Source organism: Hipposideros armiger, unplaced genomic scaffold, assembly GCF_001890085.2.
Source record: "Hipposideros armiger isolate ML-2016 unplaced genomic scaffold, ASM189008v1 scaffold_283, whole genome shotgun sequence".
In the NCBI taxonomy this organism is placed as follows: Eukaryota; Metazoa; Chordata; class Mammalia; order Chiroptera; family Hipposideridae; genus Hipposideros; species Hipposideros armiger.
In genome coordinates, this window is record NW_017731633.1 from 364878 (window position 1) to 384576 (window position 19699).

Genomic DNA, 19699 nt, shown 5'->3' on the forward strand with positions numbered 1-19699 from the left:
TCCCAAGGAAGTGAGGTTGTGCGTGTGTGCGTGTGTATGTGTGTGTTTCTGCCTGTGTTTGAGAGTGGGGGCGCCCAGGGAGGGGTCTGGAGGTGGCCAGGCGAGGAAGGGGCAAGCAGTTCCCCAGACAGGCAGTCTCCTGCCACACACACACACACACACACACACACACACACACACATCAGCCACCGGCTTCAGAGGTGACCCAGACAGACAGACAGACACAGTCGCGGGGTGGGGGTGGGGGGTCGCTGAGGGCACAAAGGGAGGGTGCGAATGAGCCAGGGAGAGGCGGGACCCGACACATGGACGGGGGGAGGAGCCGGGGCTGAAGTGGCAGAGGGGGGCACCCCGGGTGGGCGGAGGGGGGATCCCCACGGGGTCGGGGCGGTGAGAGGACACCCCGACAGCCTCCGCAATGTCCGGGGCCCAACTTCCAGCGCAACATGTGTAGCGGCGTCCTCGCCTAGTCGGGGTGGCCGCAACCTTGGGGGACAGACAGGGCAGGACAGACCGAAGAAGAGGAAGAGCCGGAGCCAGGGACAGGCAGGAGGGCTCCACCGCCGCCGCCGCCGCCGCCCCAGGGCCTGGCCCCCACCAGCGGCTCCCTGAGCCCTCCGCCAATCTTCGGGTCTCTGGACTCCGGGTTCCGGTCCTAGCCCCCCGCAATCACCCCCACAGGACAGGGTCATGAAAAGGTAAGGCCGGGGTAGGGGATGCAGGGGTTGAGGTAGGGTTGTGGACCCCCAGATTTAGGACAGGGAAAGTTGGCGTCCTGCCTCAGGGAAGAAGGGTTGAATGAGAGCAAGGGTCTTTGCCCCACCCCCACCCCCAGCTCCCTTGTCTCGTGGGGACTCTCCTCCACCCCTTCTCTTAGCCCCTTTTTCCTGGGTCTTTACACCTCAGACCTAACGCCCCCATTTCTCTGATACTTTGCTCCCTCTCCCTAGCTCCATATACCTGACATCCCATATATCTATCCCCCCATCTCTCCATCTCACCTTCCCTCTGCACCCCCTGCCCGCATCAGTCTCCCCCTCGCTGGCTGTCCCTCTCCTCTCTCCTCTCACTCTCCCCTCCCTTCTCAGAGCTATGAGTCTGCTATTAATACCCCTGCCAAGGACCTTGAGGGCATCCAGGCCCCTGACACCCATTGTCCCAAGCGACCACCCCTTCCTCAAGGTTCTGGAACACCCTTCCAGCCTCTTCCAAGCACCAGGACTAGGGTGGGGAGAGAATGATGTTGGAGGTGGGGGGGAACGGGACGCCACCGTCTGCAGCACGAAAAGAGGGGGGGCGGGCTGTTGATCAAAGTGGCCTCTCATCTCTTCTGTGATGGATTGGGGGAGAGTGATGGACACAGGGACACCCCAGGAATCTCTGGTACCCTCCTCTTCCTCAGCAGGGGGGATAGGCTATGCTGTGTATGGGACCAGAATCAGGCGACTGGGGAGGCCAGAGCTGGGGAGCTGCCTAGGATGTTGGGACTAATGGGGTTTGAGACAAAACGGGGTCCTTAAGGGAGGAGAAGGCTATAGGCCTGGACTCCAGTTCCTGAGCATAGGGGAGGCTGGGTACCCGGATTCCTGAGTCTAGAGGCAGAAGCGGGCCAGGACTCCTGGGTCCTGGAAGAGGAGAGGTGGAAAGCCAGGACTTCTGAGTCTATGGGAGAAGTTGGAGGGCAGGGCATCTGTGTCTGAGGGAAGAGGGGGTTGGGGTGCAGTCTGCTGAGTCTGACAGGGCAGGGGGCAGGGACTCCTCAGCCCTATGGGGCCTGAGACTCAGGAGGAGGTAGAGATTGGGGGCCTGGACAATGTGGTCCTTAAGGGTGCAGGTTCTGGGCATTGGGCCTCCAGAGACCCCTGGAGGCTGGGGGTGCTGTGTCTCAGTACCCGAGAGGTAGGGGCTGCCCTCTGAGTTCCTTTGGGGGGAAGACCCAGCATTTAACCTCCCCAGACTGATGGGCATGGAGCTGCCCTCCTGGGCCTCAGCAGGGAGCAGGACCCTGAGGTCCCCAAAAGCAAAGGCCAGGCAGGGGTGGGTCTGAGAGAGCAGAGGAGGGGCTGAGGTTAAGCAGCCACCAGGAAGGGAGAACAAGTGTTAACCCCACCGGGGCCAGGCCACAGCTGTGGGTTATTTTGGGGCAGAGGGGGGCTATTCTGAGCGCTGATTGAGCCAGCTGCCTGGGGAAGGGCAGAGGAGAGGAGGGGCATGGGGAGCCAGAATTTGGGAGGGATGAGCACGCTAGGAGCCCCCACGCACATCCCTGGGGAGACAGTGACCCAGGATCTCTGGGAAGGTGCATGGGGTGGGTGGGAGGTGAGGCCTCTGGGCAGAGGAGAGGGTGTGTGCCTTTCCCCCACTCTGGCGGTCAGTGGGGTAGCTGGGCCTGTGCTGCCATGGCAACTGAACAGGAACCTGATTGACAGCCAAGAGAACCCTTCCCTGTATGGACCCTCACCCCTTCAGGAAGCCCCTAGTATAGGCTGCAATCCCTCTCTGAGAACCAGGAATCCAGGGCCCCATTGCTCTCCTCCCTCAGAGCCAGGAGCCAGGAGTCTAGGCTCCTAGCCCGATCACCCCAGGCAGCTAGCTAGTATTCAACAGGGGACACAGGAAGAGATGCTGTATTTCCTCTAATTTACTAAATTGCTCTGGGCTGGAAGCCAAGGACCCCCGTCCCCCAGCTCTCCACAGCTGTGTCCCCCAACCCCACAGCCCAGCCTGGGCTGTGACTCTCTTTCTAGCGCTCACTGAGAATGGGGGCACAGGGACAGGAGTAAGGGAGCAAAAATGGGCTGGGGGTTGTGTTGGAGGTGAGGGGTAAGAATCATGGGGGGCATTTTCTCTCCTTAGGATGCCCTACTAATTTCTTTTTTTCTCTTTTTCTCTCCCCGCACACCTGACCCCTTTTCCCTTTCTCATCTTTTTTCCCTCCTTTTTCCTCCTTTTATTTTTGATCCCTCCTGCCACTCGCCTTCCTTTCATGTCTGTGCTGGGCACCTACCTGGTGGGGGTCTTGATCTCTGCCTTGCCTGGCTATTTCTGTCCTCCTGTTTTCTGTCTGCTCTGCCGCCTCCTCCCTCAACCTCTAAATCTGCCTGCTTCTCCATCTCTTGTGTGTGCTTGTCTCTTGATGGCTGTGGGGTCTCTGTATCCATCTTCCTTGGTTTCTTTCCATCTTCCGATTTCTGTCCAACTTTTTCATCACTCTTATCTCTCCTGCCTTCCTTCGTTCTATCTCTGCATCTCTCCCTGTTCCCTAATACTCCGTCCCTATTTGTCACTCCATCTTATCTCTCTCGGCTTCATCTCCCTGTCTCTGTCGCTCTGAGCCCCTCTATCCCTGTCTCTGTTTTTCCTTCCATCTGTCTCCTTATTCTTGTCATTCTTTCCCTGACCATTTCTCTGTTGTTTGTATCTCCCTATCTCCCTGGGTCTCTCTTTCTGCTCCTATTCTGATCCCATCTCTGTGGGTCTGTTTTCCATTTGTCCTGTCTCATTGTCCTGCCCTTCTGTATCTTGTCTCTTTACCCCACTTCTGTATCTTCCCTGTCCCCATTATCCACCTGCACTCTTCCTCTGTATCTCTCCCTATCTGTCTCTCCCTCTGCCTGCCTCTCTGTATCTATCACCCTAACCTTTCCCTCTTCTCCCTATCTCTGAGTCTCTCCCTCCCTGTAACTCATCTTCGTGTATCTTTCTATATCTTGTCTCCCTTTCTGTCTTCCCACCTTTGTGTCTCTGCTCCCGGTGTCTCCCCGTCTCTGTGTACCCTGCTTCCTCCCGTGTCCCTTCCCGGGCCTGGGCACTCAGAGGCCGCCCGGCGGGGCCCGCAGGCGATGCGTGGCGCCGGTGGCCCCGGCGGCCCTCGGGGCCCCGCTAAGATGCTGCTGCTTCTGGCGCTGGCCTGCGCCAGCCCGTTCCCGGAGGAGGCGCCGGGGCCGGGCGGGGCCGGTGGGCCCGGCGGGGGACTCGGCGGGGCGCGGCCGCTCAACGTGGCCCTCGTGTTCTCGGGGCCCACGTATACGACAGAGGCGGCCCGCTTGGGCCCGGCTGTGGCGGCGGCCGTGCGCAGCCCGGGCCTGGACGTGCGGCCGGTGGCGCTGGTGCTCAACGGCTCGGACCCGCGCAGCCTTGTTCTGCAGCTCTGTGACCTGCTGTCGGGGCTGCGCGTGCACGGTGTCGTCTTCGAGGACGATTCACGCGCGCCCGCCGTCGCGCCTATCCTCGACTTCCTGTCAGCACAGACCTCGCTGCCCATCGTGGCCGTGCACGGCGGCGCCGCGCTCGTGCTCACGCCCAAGGTGCGCGCGCGACCTGCAGCGGGGGGCGGGGCCAATCCTGAGGGTCTGCATCTGGTATGGGTGGAACCAGAGGGTTGGGGTCAGATCTAGGTGAGAGGTGGGGCTGACTTCGAGGGGCGTGGTCTATAGGATGAGCAGGGGCCTGCCCGAGGACTCATCTAGAAGTAGGGTATGAGAGAGGCCAGTCATAGATGATCAGGATATGGGGAGGGTTGAGGGTCTGCAGACGAGACGAGTCAGGGGATGGGGGAGACCAGCCAATTGGGGGCGGGACTGGGAACGAAAAGGGAACAGCCTGAGATGGCAAGATCGAAGGGACGGGTGGGATCTGGGCAGGTGGAGTCAGTTGGAAAAGAATGGGGTTCAGAAAGGAGTGAAGTCTAATGAGGAGGCGGGAGCCAGGAAGGCGGGGACAGGAACCAAGAAAGAGGGGTACCAGATACTGAGAGACAGGAAAGGTCAGCCTGCTGAGCATGGGGACAGAGACAAAGGTGAAAGGAGTATGACAAGGGGAGGAGTCATTAGTGAGAGAAGAGCTGTGGAAGGGTAGAACTATCAAGGGGGCAAGTGGGTTTTAGGGTGTGGTCAGTCAGGGAAAGGCGGGGCTATCAATGAGGGGCGAGGCCTGGGAGGAGGCAGAGCCAACGCTGCATACTACAGGGGCGGGGTATAGAGAGGAAGCTGGTTCTGGGAGTGGGATTTGGACTGGGGCCTACCCAGCTTAAGGTGTGGGAAACTGGAATCCAGAAGGTGGGCCTGGAAGGTTGGGGCAGAGACTGGAACTGGCTGTGGCCTGGAGAGAAGCCTGCCTCCAGAGGGCACAGGAGAGGCTTGCTGGAGTGGACTTCTGGTAACGAAGGGCAGATTTGGAACAAGCCTAGTGTGCAGACTGAGAAGGAAAAGGGATCAGCTAATAGGTGGTGCAGAGAAGGGGCGGGGCCTCTCCAGGGGTGGAGCCAGTGTGACAGTGGTGGGACAAGCCTGAGGATAAGACCACCTGAGTGGGTGGAGCCTAAATCCACCAGTTCCCTGCTGTGAGGGACCGTGGCTTTGTGACTAGATCACTATTGCATGCTGGGACTTGTAGTTCTCTCCTGTCCAGAGCATTCTGGGAAAGGCCTCTGTCCAACTTGTTTCTTCTCTTTGGCATGGAGTTGTCCAGGGAATTGTAGGCAGATCACCTTCGAGGTGAACTTATTACTCCCTGGCTGCCACCTCCATGACATCAAGAGATGTGGTCCCTCATGCCTCCATTGTTACTCAGAAGTGTGGTCCCCTCTGGATACTGTCCGCTGGGCACTGTGGCCTGCTCTCTGCACACCAGTTCCCTTCTGGGAAATGTAGTCCCCTCATTGTCTTTGGATTAAAGAAAGAGTGGTCCTCACAGCTCCATCTGTTCCCCCACTGAATGCTGGGAATGTGGTCCCTTCAGCACACCTCTGCCTGCCAAGGGTGAGGTCCTCTTTCAGGGTTCTCATTGCATGCTGGGAGACCTCATCCCCTCACGACAACTGCCCTATCCCCTGTACATATAACCACAGGCAAATGCCTAGGAAGTAAGCACACTTGCTCTTCTCATTGTGTTACTGGAAGATTTAGTGAGGGCTGATTCTGTGCCAGGGGTATTTTAGGTTCTGGAGACTACAGCTGTAAGAGGAAATGTATTGCATTCTAATGGGGAGACAGACAAAACAAATAACAAATAATGAAATCTATCCTAGAGGAAAGCAACAGGATGTTGTAATGACTGACCATGTCTTCAATAGATGGTGGTCAGGGGAGGCCCCCCAGAGATGGTGATGACTGAGCTGGGCCTGGGGAATGAGGAGGGGTAGGTCCAGCATGGAGGAGCTGGGGGAAAGTGTCCCCGAGAGAAGTAACAGCTAATTTGAATAGCCATAAGTGGCTAGTGGCTACCATATTGGAAAGCCCCTGAAGCCAGAAGAAACTTGATGTGTTTGAGAAAGAGCAAAGGGGTGGGGGTGGCAGGAGATGAGGTCAGAGAAGCAATAGGGGCCAGTTCATGCAGGCCTTATGGGCCATAGTGAAGACTTTGGCTTTGACTCTAAGATAGTATCATTGGAAGGTTTTCAAGCAAAAAGGGATGAGATCCAATTAATATTTTGAAAAGATCACTCTGACTGTTGTCTGGAGAATGGACTGGAACATCCAAGAATGGAAGCAGAGGTAGATTAGGAAGCTGTTGTCATTGTCTAGGCAAGAAAGTGATGACAGTGGGGGTTGTGATAGGGCAGTAGTGAGGAGTGGACAGCTGGGGTTATGTATTGAACAGAGAGCCAAGAAGAGTTTGAGATGGTCTGAATGTGGGTGAGAGGAAAAGGATGACTTAGCTTTGAGGCCTGAACATCTGGGTGAATACAGAAGACAGGGTACAGGTTTGAAGGGGAGAGGAGTGTGGGGGCTCCGAAGGTCAAGAATTCTGTTTTTGACATGTTAATTTTGAGATGTCTGTTGGAAATCCAGGGGGAGATGTTGAGTAGAAAAGTTTGTCCAGAGCTCGGGAGAGAGGTGGTAACTGAGGATAGGAGCCATCAACACCACCAGTGCTATCCAATAGAACTTTCTGCAATAAAGATTGTTTAGATCTACTCTGTCCAGTATGATAGCCACTAGCCATTTGTGGATGTTGGGCACTAGGTGTGTGGTTTGTGCAACAGGGAACTAAATTTTATTTAATTAAAATTTGAAAAGCCATAGGTGGCTAGTGGCTACCATATTGGATAGCACAGGAGACAGTATTTAAACCCATGGATCTGGATGAGATCACTAGGGAGAGAGGACAGAGAAGACAAGGGCACTCCTATGTTTAGAATTCTGACTGAGGAAGAGAGTCCAGCAAAGGAAAAGAGAAGGAGGGAACAGAAAGGTAGGAGGAAAACCAGAGAAGGGCAAGTCCAGTCAGCAAAGCTTCTTCTAGTTGGGAGAGTTGAGTACGTCCAATACCCTCATTGCATGCTGGGAAATGTAGTCCCTCTCAGTACATGCTGAGAACTGTAGTTCCCTCACTGGATGCTGGATGTATTCATTACAGTAATGTTAATGCTCTAACAGATAAACCCATGTCTCAGTGGCTCACTCCAATAGAAGGTTGTTTCTCACTCATATAAAATCCAAACAGATTGGAGGTGGCATGCCTCCAAGTGGTGGCTCATAGACTCAGGCGCCTCCCTTTTGTGACTCTATAATCCCCCAGGACTTCAGAGTTCTCTTCTGGGGCCTCTCCATCCACGCTCAGACCGGGAAGAAAGTAAGGTGCATGGTGTAGAGTTTTTATGTATGAGCCTAGAACTCAGTCATGGTAGCTAAACCTAATCGAGGTCTAGCTCTGTGCCCCAGCAGAATAAGGAGGCAGGTTTTGTGAACAGCTAGTTAGTCTGCCCTCTTAAGAGCTGTGACCCACCGGTGGTGGCTAGGAGCTATGGTTCCTTTATCAGCTTCTGGGAGATGAAGCGCTGGGAGTCGTGACCCCCTTGTTGGTTGCTAAAGGTCCCTTATTGACTCCTGGGAGCTGTGATTTCTGCATCAGAAGGCCTGACATCCTCCTCCTTTCCCACAGGAGAAGGGCTCCACCTTCCTGCAGCTAGGCTCGTCCACAGAGCAGCAGCTTCAGGTCATCTTTGAGGTGCTGGAGGAGTACGACTGGACATCCTTTGTAGCTGTGACCACACGTGCCCCTGGCCACCGGGCCTTCCTGTCCTACATCGAGGTGCTGACTGATGGCAGTATGGTGGGCTGGGAGCACCGTGGGGCGCTGACGCTGGACCCTGGGGCAGGTGAGGCCGTGCTGAGTGCCCAGCTTCGCAGTGTCAGCGCACAGATCCGCCTGCTCTTCTGTGCCCGCGAGGAGGCCGAGCCTGTGTTCCGGGCAGCTGAGGAGGCTGGCCTCACAGGGCCTGGCTACGTCTGGTTCATGGTGGGGCCCCAGCTGGCTGGAGGTGGGGGCTCAGGCGCCCCTGGGGAGCCCCTTCTTCTGCCAGGAGGAGCCCCACTGCCTGCTGGGCTGTTTGCAGTGCGCTCAGCTGGCTGGCGGGATGACCTGGCCCGGCGTGTGGCAGCTGGCGTGGCTGTAGTGGCCAGAGGTGCCCAGGCCCTGCTGCGTGACTATGGCTTCCTGCCTGAGCTCGGCCATGACTGTCGAGCCCAGAACCGCACCCATCGAGGGGAGAGTCTACATAGGTGAGTGAGGCCGGTGTGGGAGGGGTGTGGAAAGACTCCGAAGCCTAACTACCTAGGATACTCACTGCCTGAATGGACTCGAATGGGTCACGTCCCCTCTCAGAGCTTCAGTTTCCTATTCTGTAAAATGGGTGTAATTGGGTCTCCTTTCTGGGCTTAAATCAGGTAATTTGGAAAAAACACCTGAGACACAGTGAGTGTATTACTATATTTCATGATTTTAAGATGCACGTTTTTACACAGTTTAATGTCTTTGGAATCAAGATGTGTCTCACAATTGATGGCTTTTCATGGTTTAATGGGCAGTGCTTTTTTCTTTCTTTATGGTATCTGGACATAGTGATACATGTTCTAATTGATAGCATCTTACATTCAATGAAATACCCCAATTAGAGTATGAGCTGAACTTCAGTAATGAAAAGACCCAACAATCCAATGGCCCAAACAAGGTAGAAGTTTGTTCCTCTCTCAACAATCTGGAGATGTTTATCTGTGCATGTTTATCCAGGATATCAAATCCAGGATATCAAAAGACCACGTTGTGCCATGTGACCATTCAGGGACCCAGGACCCTCCCACCTTATTGCTCTGCCATCTCCTTTCCATACAAAGCTGGGTCATGGGCAAGCCTGAATTCCAATTCTTGAGAAGCAGGAGACAGTGGGGAAAGGGAAAGCAAGCAATTTCCTTTTGGGCAAGTGAGGCAGAAGGGATGAGTCTGACATCCCATTGGTAAAAGAGAACGTAGTCATGTGGCCAGGGCTGGCTTATTGGTCATTTACAGCTGCATCCATGCAGATTGGTTAGACGTGGATTTCGATTGGCTAGTGTCCATACTGTACTGGTTGTTAGATATTTTGAATGTCACCCCTGCACATGGCCTGGGCTAGCTGCAAGGAAGATTGGGAAATATCTACTCTAGCTGTGCCCCCAGCATACATGCTACTATTTTAGAAGAGGAGAACAGGGTTTGGTGGAAAACAGAATATCCACCATAGGAAGCTTTATGAGTGGGGAAATTGATGAGTTGGGTGACAAACAGTGGAAGGAGAGGCCTGTATCCTGAAATGAGCTTGGAAAGAGGTGGTGGGTGGGGAAGAAACCTAGGGGAGGAGAAATGAGAAGTGGTGAGTTGGGAATCAGGCTCCAGGGACAAGAGGGTGAGAAAAACATCCCTCGTTCATAAATACTTACTGAATGCCCGCTAGGAACTAGGGCTCATGCTGGGCTCTGGGAACACAGATGAAAAAGACCATGGACTTCTCTTCAAAGAACGCAGGGTCCTGTAGGGGCGGCTTACATGGATGGGATAATGACAAAACAGCATGATGCTTGCAATAATGGAGGTTAAATGGGCATCATGGGAGCACTGGGAAGAGCACTGTCTAAGCCAGGACATTTTTGGTTGCAAGAAGCAGTCTCATTCAAGTTTCCTCAGGGAAAGGGGGTTTGTTGGTAAGATAAACATGCACAGAAACCCAGATATCAGGAATTGAGACCAAAACTACTCCCCACCCCCGGCTTGCCACCCCCAGGGGCTTTCCAGTTCCTCTTTTACTACCACTTACCCAGGAGTCTGTTCCCTCCTAATACTCATAATTTCAGCCCATCCTGTCCACTACCCATCCCTCCAAATGAGAGGAATTTCATTGGCTCCAATCAGCCTTCCAAACTAAGCTACACAAGTCATGGGTCAGCCTATGGAGTCAGGGAGGTTTCCAGGAGGAGGAGATATCTAAGCTGAGACCTGAAGGATGAAGTGCTCGTTCATTCATTCATTCATTCATTCATTCATTAAAAAGCCCTTTATTGAGAATCTACTATGTGCCAAGCACTGCTTGAGTCACAAGGGCATATAGTGCTGAACAAGGTCCCTGCTCTCATAGTTTACAATCTCATAGGGGACAAACAAGAAAAGGAAGAAGAAAATACCAGCATATAGTAATGTCTGAGAGGAAAATTGATGGAATGTGCTAAGAAACACCTTTGATGCTAGGTTAGGTGAGGTCAGCAGGAAAGGTCTCTGAGTAGGTGAAATTTGGAGGTTAAATAAATAAATAAATAAATAAATAGAAGTAGCCAACTATGGGAGACCTGAGTTGAAGAGAAGGGAGAGGGAACAGCAAGGGCTGGAATTACCTACTTGGGATTCTGAAAGAAAGCCAGTGTGGCTGGGGCTTAATGGGCAAGGAAGAGAGGGTATGACTAGGGGATGGAGAAACACATGGGGCCCAGCTCATGTAGGCCAGGTTAAGGGGTTTGGATTTGATTCAAAGAGTGGTTGGGAGTTCACCAGAAAGAGTATTCCAGACAGGGGAACAGCATGGTACAAAGGCCCAGAGGGGAGAAAAACTTGGGCAGGTTGGTGGGACATGATAGCTCAGAGTGGATGAAGGCAGGATAATTAAAGTTTGGGGATGATGAAGCTGGGGAGGTAGATGAGGCCAAGCCACAAGGGCCTTGAATCCCAGGTCGAGAGGCTTGAACATTATTCTGAGGCACTGGGGAGCCATGGGTGGGTTATGAGCAGGGGAGAGGTGGAGTGAGTTTGGGATGGAGAAAGGGCTCTCTGGGGTGGAATAGGAAACAGACTGAAAGAGAAAGAGATTGGAGGCTAAAGGTCAGCCAGAAGGCTGGGGCAGGGTTCCAGGAGGGCTATGGGGATGGGTAGGAGGGGTTGGGACAGAGAGATCCCAGGGGCAGGACGGATGGGGCTTGGGGACTGAAGACCTGGGCAGGGGAGTGATGGGGAAGCTGAGGATCTAGCCCAGTGACTGGGGCAATGTGACAGGCCTTCGGAGTATATGGTGCCATTGTATTGTGAAGATATCTGGGGTTCCCTCAGGGGCTTCTTCCTAGAAGAAGGGACATTTGAGCTGAATCTTGAAGACCTAAGAATTGGTCAGGATGAGAAGGGATAGAATAAATGTTTTCCAGGCAGAGAGAACAGCACCTGCTAAGACCTAGAGATAGGAAACCACTTGATGTGTTTAGAGACACCCTGTGTTAAGTTGGTGGGGCACAAATTGGGTTTGGAGTGGAAAGAGTTCGAGGGTGGGAAAGGATCAGAGAAGAGGCTGCAGAGGCAGAAGGAGCTAGAATACACAGGGTCTCTATCTAGCGCCGCAAACCCAGGTGAGGGTCTGGGACCTTGTGTGGGAGCACTGGGTAGCGAGGGGAGAATGCCTAGCAGAAAAGAGGCATATTTGGGTTTTCATGATCTTGGAGGAGAGATTCCAGCTGGGGGCTAGAACTGATCAGTAGAAAGGGGACTTTCTGTGCCAAGGTTCAGTCCAAGTTCCCACATGTCACCTCCCTTCCTCCTGGGCAGGTACTTCATGAATATTACCTGGGACAACCGGGATTACTCCTTCAATGAGGATGGTTTCCTGGTGAATCCCTCTCTGGTGGTCATCTCCCTCACCAGAGACAGGACTTGGGAGGTGGTGAGTTCCAACCTCGACCTCAGGCATGGGAGAAGGCCCGGACTCTTGGATCCAGAGGAAGTGGGTGTGAGGACCCAGACTCCTGGGTCCTGGCAGAGACAGGGGCTGGCCTCTGGCCTCTGAGGGAGGAAGGGGCTAGGAGCCCAGACTTCTAGGTCCTGGGGGAAAGAACTGGGAGCCCAGCCCTAAGGGGAGGAGGGAGATGGGGCCCAGACTCCTGGATCTGAGGGAGAAGGAGCTGGGAGCCTGGAATCTAAGGAAGGAGGGGCATGAAAGCCAGGATACCCTAGGAGTCCCCCAGGAAGCCTGAATCCCCTTTTCTTGGCCAAGGTGGGCAGCTGGGAGCAGCAGACTCTCCGCCTCAAGTACCCACTGTGGTCCCGCTACGGCCGCTTCCTGCAGCCAGTGGATGACACGCAGCATCTCACGGTGGCCACCCTGGAGGAGAGGCCCTTTGTCATTGTGGAGCCCGCTGATCCCATCAGCGGCACTTGCATTCGAGACTCCGTCCCCTGCCGGAGCCAGCTCAACCGCACCCACAGGTGACAACCCGGGATCCAGGAGTTCCAGCTTCAAATTCCTTCTCCCTTGAAGCCCAGTAGTTCTGGCCCCAGCCCCCTCTTCCCTTGGGACCCAGGATCCACAAAGCCCTCCTGCTTGGTGACCTTGGACAAGTTACGTAATTCCTTTGAGCCTCAGTTTCCCCAGAAAGCGCTAACCTCAGTTTTAGCTGCTGCTTGTCCCTCCCTCCATGAAGCGGGGTTCCCCAACGTCCCCAAGCCTGCTCGCTCCCCGCAGCCCTCCGCCGGACGCCCCCCGCCCAGAAAAGCGGTGCTGCAAGGGCTTCTGCATCGACATTCTGAAGCGGCTGGCGCATACCATCGGCTTCAGCTATGACCTCTACCTAGTCACCAACGGCAAGCACGGGAAAAAGATCGACGGCGTCTGGAATGGAATGATCGGGGAGGTGAGGCCAGCAGGGACACAGTGTGGGGGCGGTGCCAGGACAGGTGCAGGGCAGGAACCCTGAATCCGAGGGGATGGGGCCACGAGGGGGAGAATTCGGGCTAGAGGGACGCGGCTAAACGGAGGGAACGCCTGGATTCGGTGGGGCGTGGCCACGAGAAGGACCCTTGCGGAGGGGCGGGGCCAATAGGAGGACCCTTTGGGTCTAAGGAGGCGGGGCTAGGAGGGTGGACCTCCTAGAAGTGGGTGGGGCCGGTAGGACGGAGCCCTAAACCTTCTGAGGGGTTGCTGCTCGAGCGGTATACCGCCAGGGCCATCTCTTCCCACTCCTGTTCCTAGACTCTCATCTCCATCTTTCCTGCTCTACTCTGCATCCTTCTAGCCCCCACCCTGACTTTCCTAACCTCTCTCTCACTCTGTCACTGGCCTCCTCCCGGGCTGGTCTTGCCTGCCTCCCCTGCCTCTATACGCCTAAGCTAGGCGGGTTCCCTCAGCCCCTCCTCGCCCTCACCCCAGGTGTTCTACCAGCGCGCGGACATGGCCATCGGCTCCCTCACCATCAACGAGGAGCGGTCCGAGATCGTGGACTTCTCTGTACCCTTCGTGGAGACGGGCATCAGCGTGATGGTGGCGCGCAGCAATGGCACCGTGTCCCCCTCAGCCTTCCTTGGTGAGCTTGGGCCCTGGGACGGACGCTCAGGCTGGGGCAGTTATGTGCCCCAGTCTCATCTGGTATTTCCTGTACTAGCGATGTGACTCCCCTAAAGTGGCCTTATTTCTGAGCCTCAGTTTCCTAATCTGTAACATGAAAGAAGTAATTTCTCCTCCCAGAAGCATTTGACTATGAAGCTAAGGAGCTTCAGGAACCTTCTTTTGCACAGCCTCTTCATGGCCCTGTACCGGATTTTGTGTTCATCATGTTGTATTCTTTTTTTCTTAAAGAGAACCCAACAAATTATATACGTTTCAGGCCCCACAAAACCTGTTAACCCCATATACAAGTATGAAGTGAGGAAAAGAGATTAACATGGCACTGGCACATGGTAAGTGCTCAATTCAGCCATCAGATAGTGTTTATTGAGCACCTACTATGTGCCAGGCTCTGAGCTGCACACAAAGCCTTGCCCTCTAAAAGCCTTGTGGAGGAGACAGAAAATAAACTCTTAAAGAGATACAGGGACAAGATCACTTAAGATGGTGACAAATACTGGGAGAAATTAAGCCAAGCGAAGAGAAGAAAGGGAATAGGATCGGTGCTGCTGTGGGTGGGCCTGCAAGCCCCTTTAAGGAGGTGACCCAGTCCTTTGTAGAGCTGGATAGAAAAGTGTTATAGGCAGAGGGAACAGCAAGGACAAAGGCTCCAAGGCAGGAATGTGCGTGGAGTATTTGTGAAATAGCCTGTGAGGTTGGAGGAGGGGAGTGAGTGAGAGGGGTGGGAAGTGAGGGCTGAGAGGGGACAGGGCAGATCGCCCAGGACCTTGGTAGGAAGACTGGGTTTTATTCTTACTGAAATTACAAGGGTTTTTACAGGTGGTGGTATGGTGAGGGTGAGACAAGGAGACAGGCTTGAGATGTGATTAGGGAGCTGGCACTTGGATTGGTTGGTGGCTTTGAGGTGGCTTGGAGCAGGATAGAGATCTCACTTACTGAGCTTGGAGAAGACAGGAGAAGTGTACATCCAGCCAAAGGCAGCAGTTCTTGTCAGTTCCCGCTTGCTCTCTGAAGTCTGAGCAAAGCTCCTGGGAGGCGGAGGGGCTGGGAGAAGGGACAGCCTTCCTTTGTGTTTTGTTTTTGGTATATCTCCCCAACTATGTCTTTTGTGGCCTCCTCTTTGCACCAAGGTCTGTGCAGGGCACCCTGAGATACACCACATGGGGCCCCTGCCTTCAGCACGGGAGTGACAAGGTCATAAGTATGCCCTACTACATTGCCCAGTGGAGGCGACAAGCATGTCTCCAGATGCTGCAGTGACAGTCCAGGGTAGTGACCCTATCACAGCAGAGGCAGTCCTGGCCACTTGCACTTGGCCCAGGGAGGTCAAATCAGCAAGTACTAATCCCAAGGAAATGGTGATTTAGGCTTATTGTCAGTGAACTTCCAGAAGCAGTATGAGGCAGGGACACATGAACAGGAATTTGTCTGATGGACAGGTCAGGGTGGCACCTCTGGCAGGGGAGCTGTAGAGACTAAGGCAGAGAGGGTGTGGCTTGTTCAGGGAACTGTGAATTGTGGACAGTTTAAAACAGTGGGTTCTTGACAGAGTGATCAGGCCAGAGAAGATGGTGGAAGCCAAGGCTAAGGGGTGGAAACTTTGTCCTGGGGACATTGGGGGGTCATTGAGGGCTGTAAGCTGAGGAGAGGCCAGGTCATCTCTGGGTGTAGAAAGAGACTCTAGGGCCATGGGGAGGGGCGATGGACTGGTTGGGGAGAGAACTGGGGAGATGGTCGAGGAGAGAGGACAAGGCCTGAGCTGAGGGCAGGAATGAGGTTAGAGACTGACAGGTTGTGGTTGGTAAAGGAGGGAAAGGGAGAGGATGAGGACAGCAAATGGGGGCAGGGGGTTTGAGTTTGTAACTGGATGGATGGTGGGGCTCCCAGGATGGGGAACGTGGGAGTTGGTGTTGGGCTCAGTGTGGGACGTGAATGACCTGGGAGGATGGCCGCGGGGAGGTGGAAAAGTGGGTCTGGAGCTCAGGAAATATATTTAGGTGGTTGAAACCACAGAAATGGTTGAAATGGCTGTCTTTGAAAGAGACTGGCTCCCAGGGGTCTAGGTGGGCAATGAGGCTGTCCCCAAGATGGGAAGGGGGTAGAGTAGGTAGGGTCAGATCTGGGCTGCACCTTGTTCACATATCTGTGGTCCCCTAATCCTTTGCTTGGCTGAGCCATGACCACATGACCCTTGTCCCCAGAGCCCTACAGCCCTGCCGTGTGGGTGATGATGTTCGTCATGTGCCTCACCGTGGTTGCCGTCACTGTTTTCATCTTTGAGTACCTCAGTCCCGTTGGCTACAATCGCAGCCTGGCCACGGGCAAACGTGAGTCCTCTTCCTCCATCACCCTACCTCAAAACACCCGGACCACAGATAGAACTACATTTCCCAGCAGGCCTTGGTGGCAAAGGCCTTAGGGGCCACTGGGAATTGTAGTTCTTTCTGCTCCCTCATGGAGCCGAAGGGATTTGGGGTCCATGTCCCCCCCTCCTGGCCCCCTGCAGGCCCTGGTGGCTCAACCTTCACCATTGGGAAATCCATCTGGCTGCTCTGGGCTCTGGTGTTCAATAACTCGGTGCCCGTGGAGAACCCCCGGGGGACCACCAGCAAAATCATGGTGCTGGTGTGGGCCTTCTTCGCTGTCATCTTCCTCGCCAGCTACACAGCCAACCTGGCCGCCTTCATGATTCAGGAGGAGTATGTGGACACCGTGTCTGGGCTCAGTGACCGAAAGGTGTGTGTGTGGGGGGGGAGGGCGGTGCTGGCTGGGGTTGGAGGTCACAGAGCTTGGCATGTGAGAGGGCAGAAGGAGATTCTGGCGGTCTCTTCCCAAACAGAGTTCCACAATGGTAGAATGGAATATTCTGGAATTCACAATGAACTATTTCAATATTCCCAGTGGAAGAGAGTATGCCCAAATGTTGAAAGGACAGTAGTGCCAAATGTGATATTCTAGACTAAGGGTCGGCAAACTGTGGCTCGCAAGCCGCAGTTTGCTGATCCCTGGCGGCTCTTCCGTCTCAAAAGTTTGCTGACCCCTGTTCTAGACCATACCATTTCTCTCAAACTGTAATGAAGGACTAATTTTTGAAATTTCTAATCTTTTGTAAAATGCAGTCGAAACTAATTACTGGAAAAGCAAAATTTAAAACCAAGACATGCAAAATTCAAACCCAAATTTTAATGGATGAGGTTCTACAGACATAAAATTATTCTGTCAAATTGCTCTAAATGCTGACTCGCTTGATTTCTGTACTTGCCTTTTCGCGGGTCACAGTTTGTTCAGGGACTGGTGGTCAGCAGAGAAAGCTTTGAGACTAAAGTGGTTCACTGGGTGTTATGACCTATTAGAAGTTTGAGAAATCAATTCACTGGATGGCCACAAGCAATTTTTTTTTAATGGAATGAAATAGAAAATATGTTTGACTGCATCTGCATAATAAGGATGAGGATGGTTTTATGAAACATTTGTTTTAGTCATATACACACTTGATGTGGAACCAGCAGACACATGTCTGGCTGTATCTGTTGTTAAAATAGTGAACTACTTCTGAACAGATTGGTAAATAACTGCTCCCAGCCCCACCCGCCCATACCAGCCCCTGCCCTGGGACCTCCCATGATCCAGCAAGTTAAGGGTTAATGCCTGGCACATCAGGGGCCTCTGGGACCTTTCCTGAGTTCTTTAGCCAGTGTCTTTTCTGATTGGACCATGATCAAGCCATGCTGGGTGTTAAATATTTCGATATCACTCCTGATTATGTATACTTATCTACCAAAGTATAGATATCTGTGGGTGGGGAGCAGTGTTTCCTACCGTGGGTCATGGTGAGCAAGTTTGAGAAATACTTCTGCACTGGGGTGTCTGCCAGTTGGTGAGTATACCCCAAAATGGAGCATCTGGGTGGAGGACGCTCTCCACCTAGATGTCCCCAAGGGGGCACCCAAGTAACTCCCCATTCTGCCCCAGTTCCAGCGGCCCCAGGAGCAGTACCCGCCCCTGAAGTTTGGGACGGTGCCCAACGGGTCCACGGAGAAGAACATCCGCAGCAACTATCCAGACATGCATAGCTACATGGTGCGCTACAATCAGCCCCGCGTGGAGGAAGCGCTCACTCAGCTCAAGGCAGGGTCAGCACAGACTGGGTGCTGGGGCGGGGGCCACTGGGGGCCCTGAGGATGCTGGGAAATGGTGAGGGGTCAAGGATCATTTATCAGCCTCAGAGGTTAGCCCAGGGTGGGTCAGCTTGGAGGACAGAAGTCATTGAGGGTGGGAGTGAACTCCCCCTTCCAGAAGTAGGGTCCTTGTGATGTTTTCAGGAATCTAGTAGTTATGGATTCTGGGGCCAGACTTCTAGGGTTCAAATCCTGGCTTTGTCCCTTCTTGGCTGTGTCACCTTGGGCGAGTCACTCAATCTCTCTGAGCCTCAGTTTGCTCCCCTTTAAAATGTGGATAACAAGAGGATCCACCTCATAATGTTGTTATAAGAATTATTATAGTTTTTTAGTTAATATTATTATTAGTTAACCCATGCAAAACAGAGCAGTGCCTGGCACACTGTAGGTGTTTGCTGCTATTAATTTCATTATTATTATCATTAGAGCTGAACTCACTGGAATCAATACTTGGATTATGGTTTTTTGGTTTGTTTTTTTTTGTTTTTTTTTAAAACATCTGTTTCCCAAACCATAGGGATAAAGTTAAGTTCTGGCTCCAAAGTGCAATCCAAGGTTACAACAAAGCTGAGCGCAGTAACTCTCTCCCTGTCCCTCCTTTATTTAGTCACTCAGCATGCATTTACTTTCTTACTTCCTATTCTGTACCAGGCAGTGGACAATTAGACCACAATTCCTGCCCTCAGGGAGCTTAGGGTCTAAAGGTGGGAAATAAACTAAATATAACACAAAAATTAGCAAGATCAGAAAGTGATGGTGAGCTACAGCATGACTGAGCTGGGATGGAGTCACCAGGGTGTTCGGGGAAGGCCTCCCAGAGGAGGTGACTTGAGCGAAGTGCTGAAGGAGGTAGGGGGGCAGAGCTTGCAAGCAGAAGGAACAAGGTGTGCAAAGGCCTGAGCCAGGAGTGGTCTCGGCTTATTGGAGGAGCAGCAGGAAAGCCAGTGTGGCTGAAGGGTAGAGAACTGAAGTTAGAGGGTAGATGAGAGGAGGACATGGGGTGTGACCCCTGAGGCCGAGGTCAGGGCTGGGCTTTATTTGAAGGGCAGTGTGAAGCCATGGAGAGAGGGGCCTTTGAGTAGGGGAGGGGTGCAATTTGATTTCTGTTTGTAAATGCCCCTCTGGCTGCCATGTGGAGAGATGGATGGAGGGGGACATCAGTGGGACCAGTGCCGAGGCTATCATGTCCTACTTTCCACAAGGCCCACCCTCTGCTCACCTCTCAAGTAGCCACTCCTAACCTGATCCTTTTAACCTCTTTGCCTTGATTAGAATTGTTGGGCTGCAAGATGTTAGGACAAAGCACAGAACAGGGGGGAAAAATTAATTGTGCTTTCATCCATTCATTCTTTTCTCTAGAGACCAGTTTTCCAAATCTTCCCACTATAGTGCTAGGGTTCTGATATTTCCCCATAGCCAGTGAGTTCCTAACAGTATTCCTGGGGGTGTTTAACAGCACTGGTTTTAAAACCAGATGGTCCTGGGTTTGAAAGGGAGCTACCCTCCCCACTTACTTGCTGTGGGCCCTGAGGCAAGTCAATTCAGCTCCTGAGCCTTAATTTTCACCTCCGTAATATGGGGTGAACAATCCCACCGGGTTACAAAGTGGCTCTGGGAAACGTAATGTCAGAAGCCAAGGCTCTGTTCTTCTCTGTCTCTTCCTCTCCAGGGCCACTGGCTCTGATGCCATTCTCTCTGCACAGATCCATTCTTAGCTTCAGCTGAGCCCATGAAATCTGTATGGCCCCAGTTTCCAGGGCAACCTTTCTGCTTCAAGGTCCATTCTGAGCACATGCACGCTTAGGTGCAATTTCACATCCCGCTAGTGAGAATCCAATTGGTCCAGCTGAGGGTCAGGTGTCCATGCTGGGCCAATCAGCGGCAGACAGGGTGG

General features: G+C 53.3%; 1 protein-coding gene across 1 annotated transcript in view; it reads left to right on the forward strand.

Moving 5' to 3' along the window:
- The first annotated feature begins 405 nt into the window (after window positions 1–405).
- GRIN2D (glutamate ionotropic receptor NMDA type subunit 2D) overlaps window positions 406–19699 on the forward strand; it is a 40329-nt gene continuing 21035 nt past the window's right edge. The window contains exons 1-10 of the mRNA XM_019658128.1: window positions 406–698; window positions 3817–4307; window positions 7885–8504; window positions 11836–11950; window positions 12281–12492; window positions 12749–12917; window positions 13433–13586; window positions 15829–15954; window positions 16134–16363; window positions 17600–17760. Of these exons, the coding sequence (XP_019513673.1) occupies window positions 3843–4307; window positions 7885–8504; window positions 11836–11950; window positions 12281–12492; window positions 12749–12917; window positions 13433–13586; window positions 15829–15954; window positions 16134–16363; window positions 17600–17760 (2252 nt within the window). The 5' untranslated portion in view covers window positions 406–698; window positions 3817–3842. The remainder of the gene's footprint in view (window positions 699–3816; window positions 4308–7884; window positions 8505–11835; window positions 11951–12280; window positions 12493–12748; window positions 12918–13432; window positions 13587–15828; window positions 15955–16133; window positions 16364–17599; window positions 17761–19699) is intronic.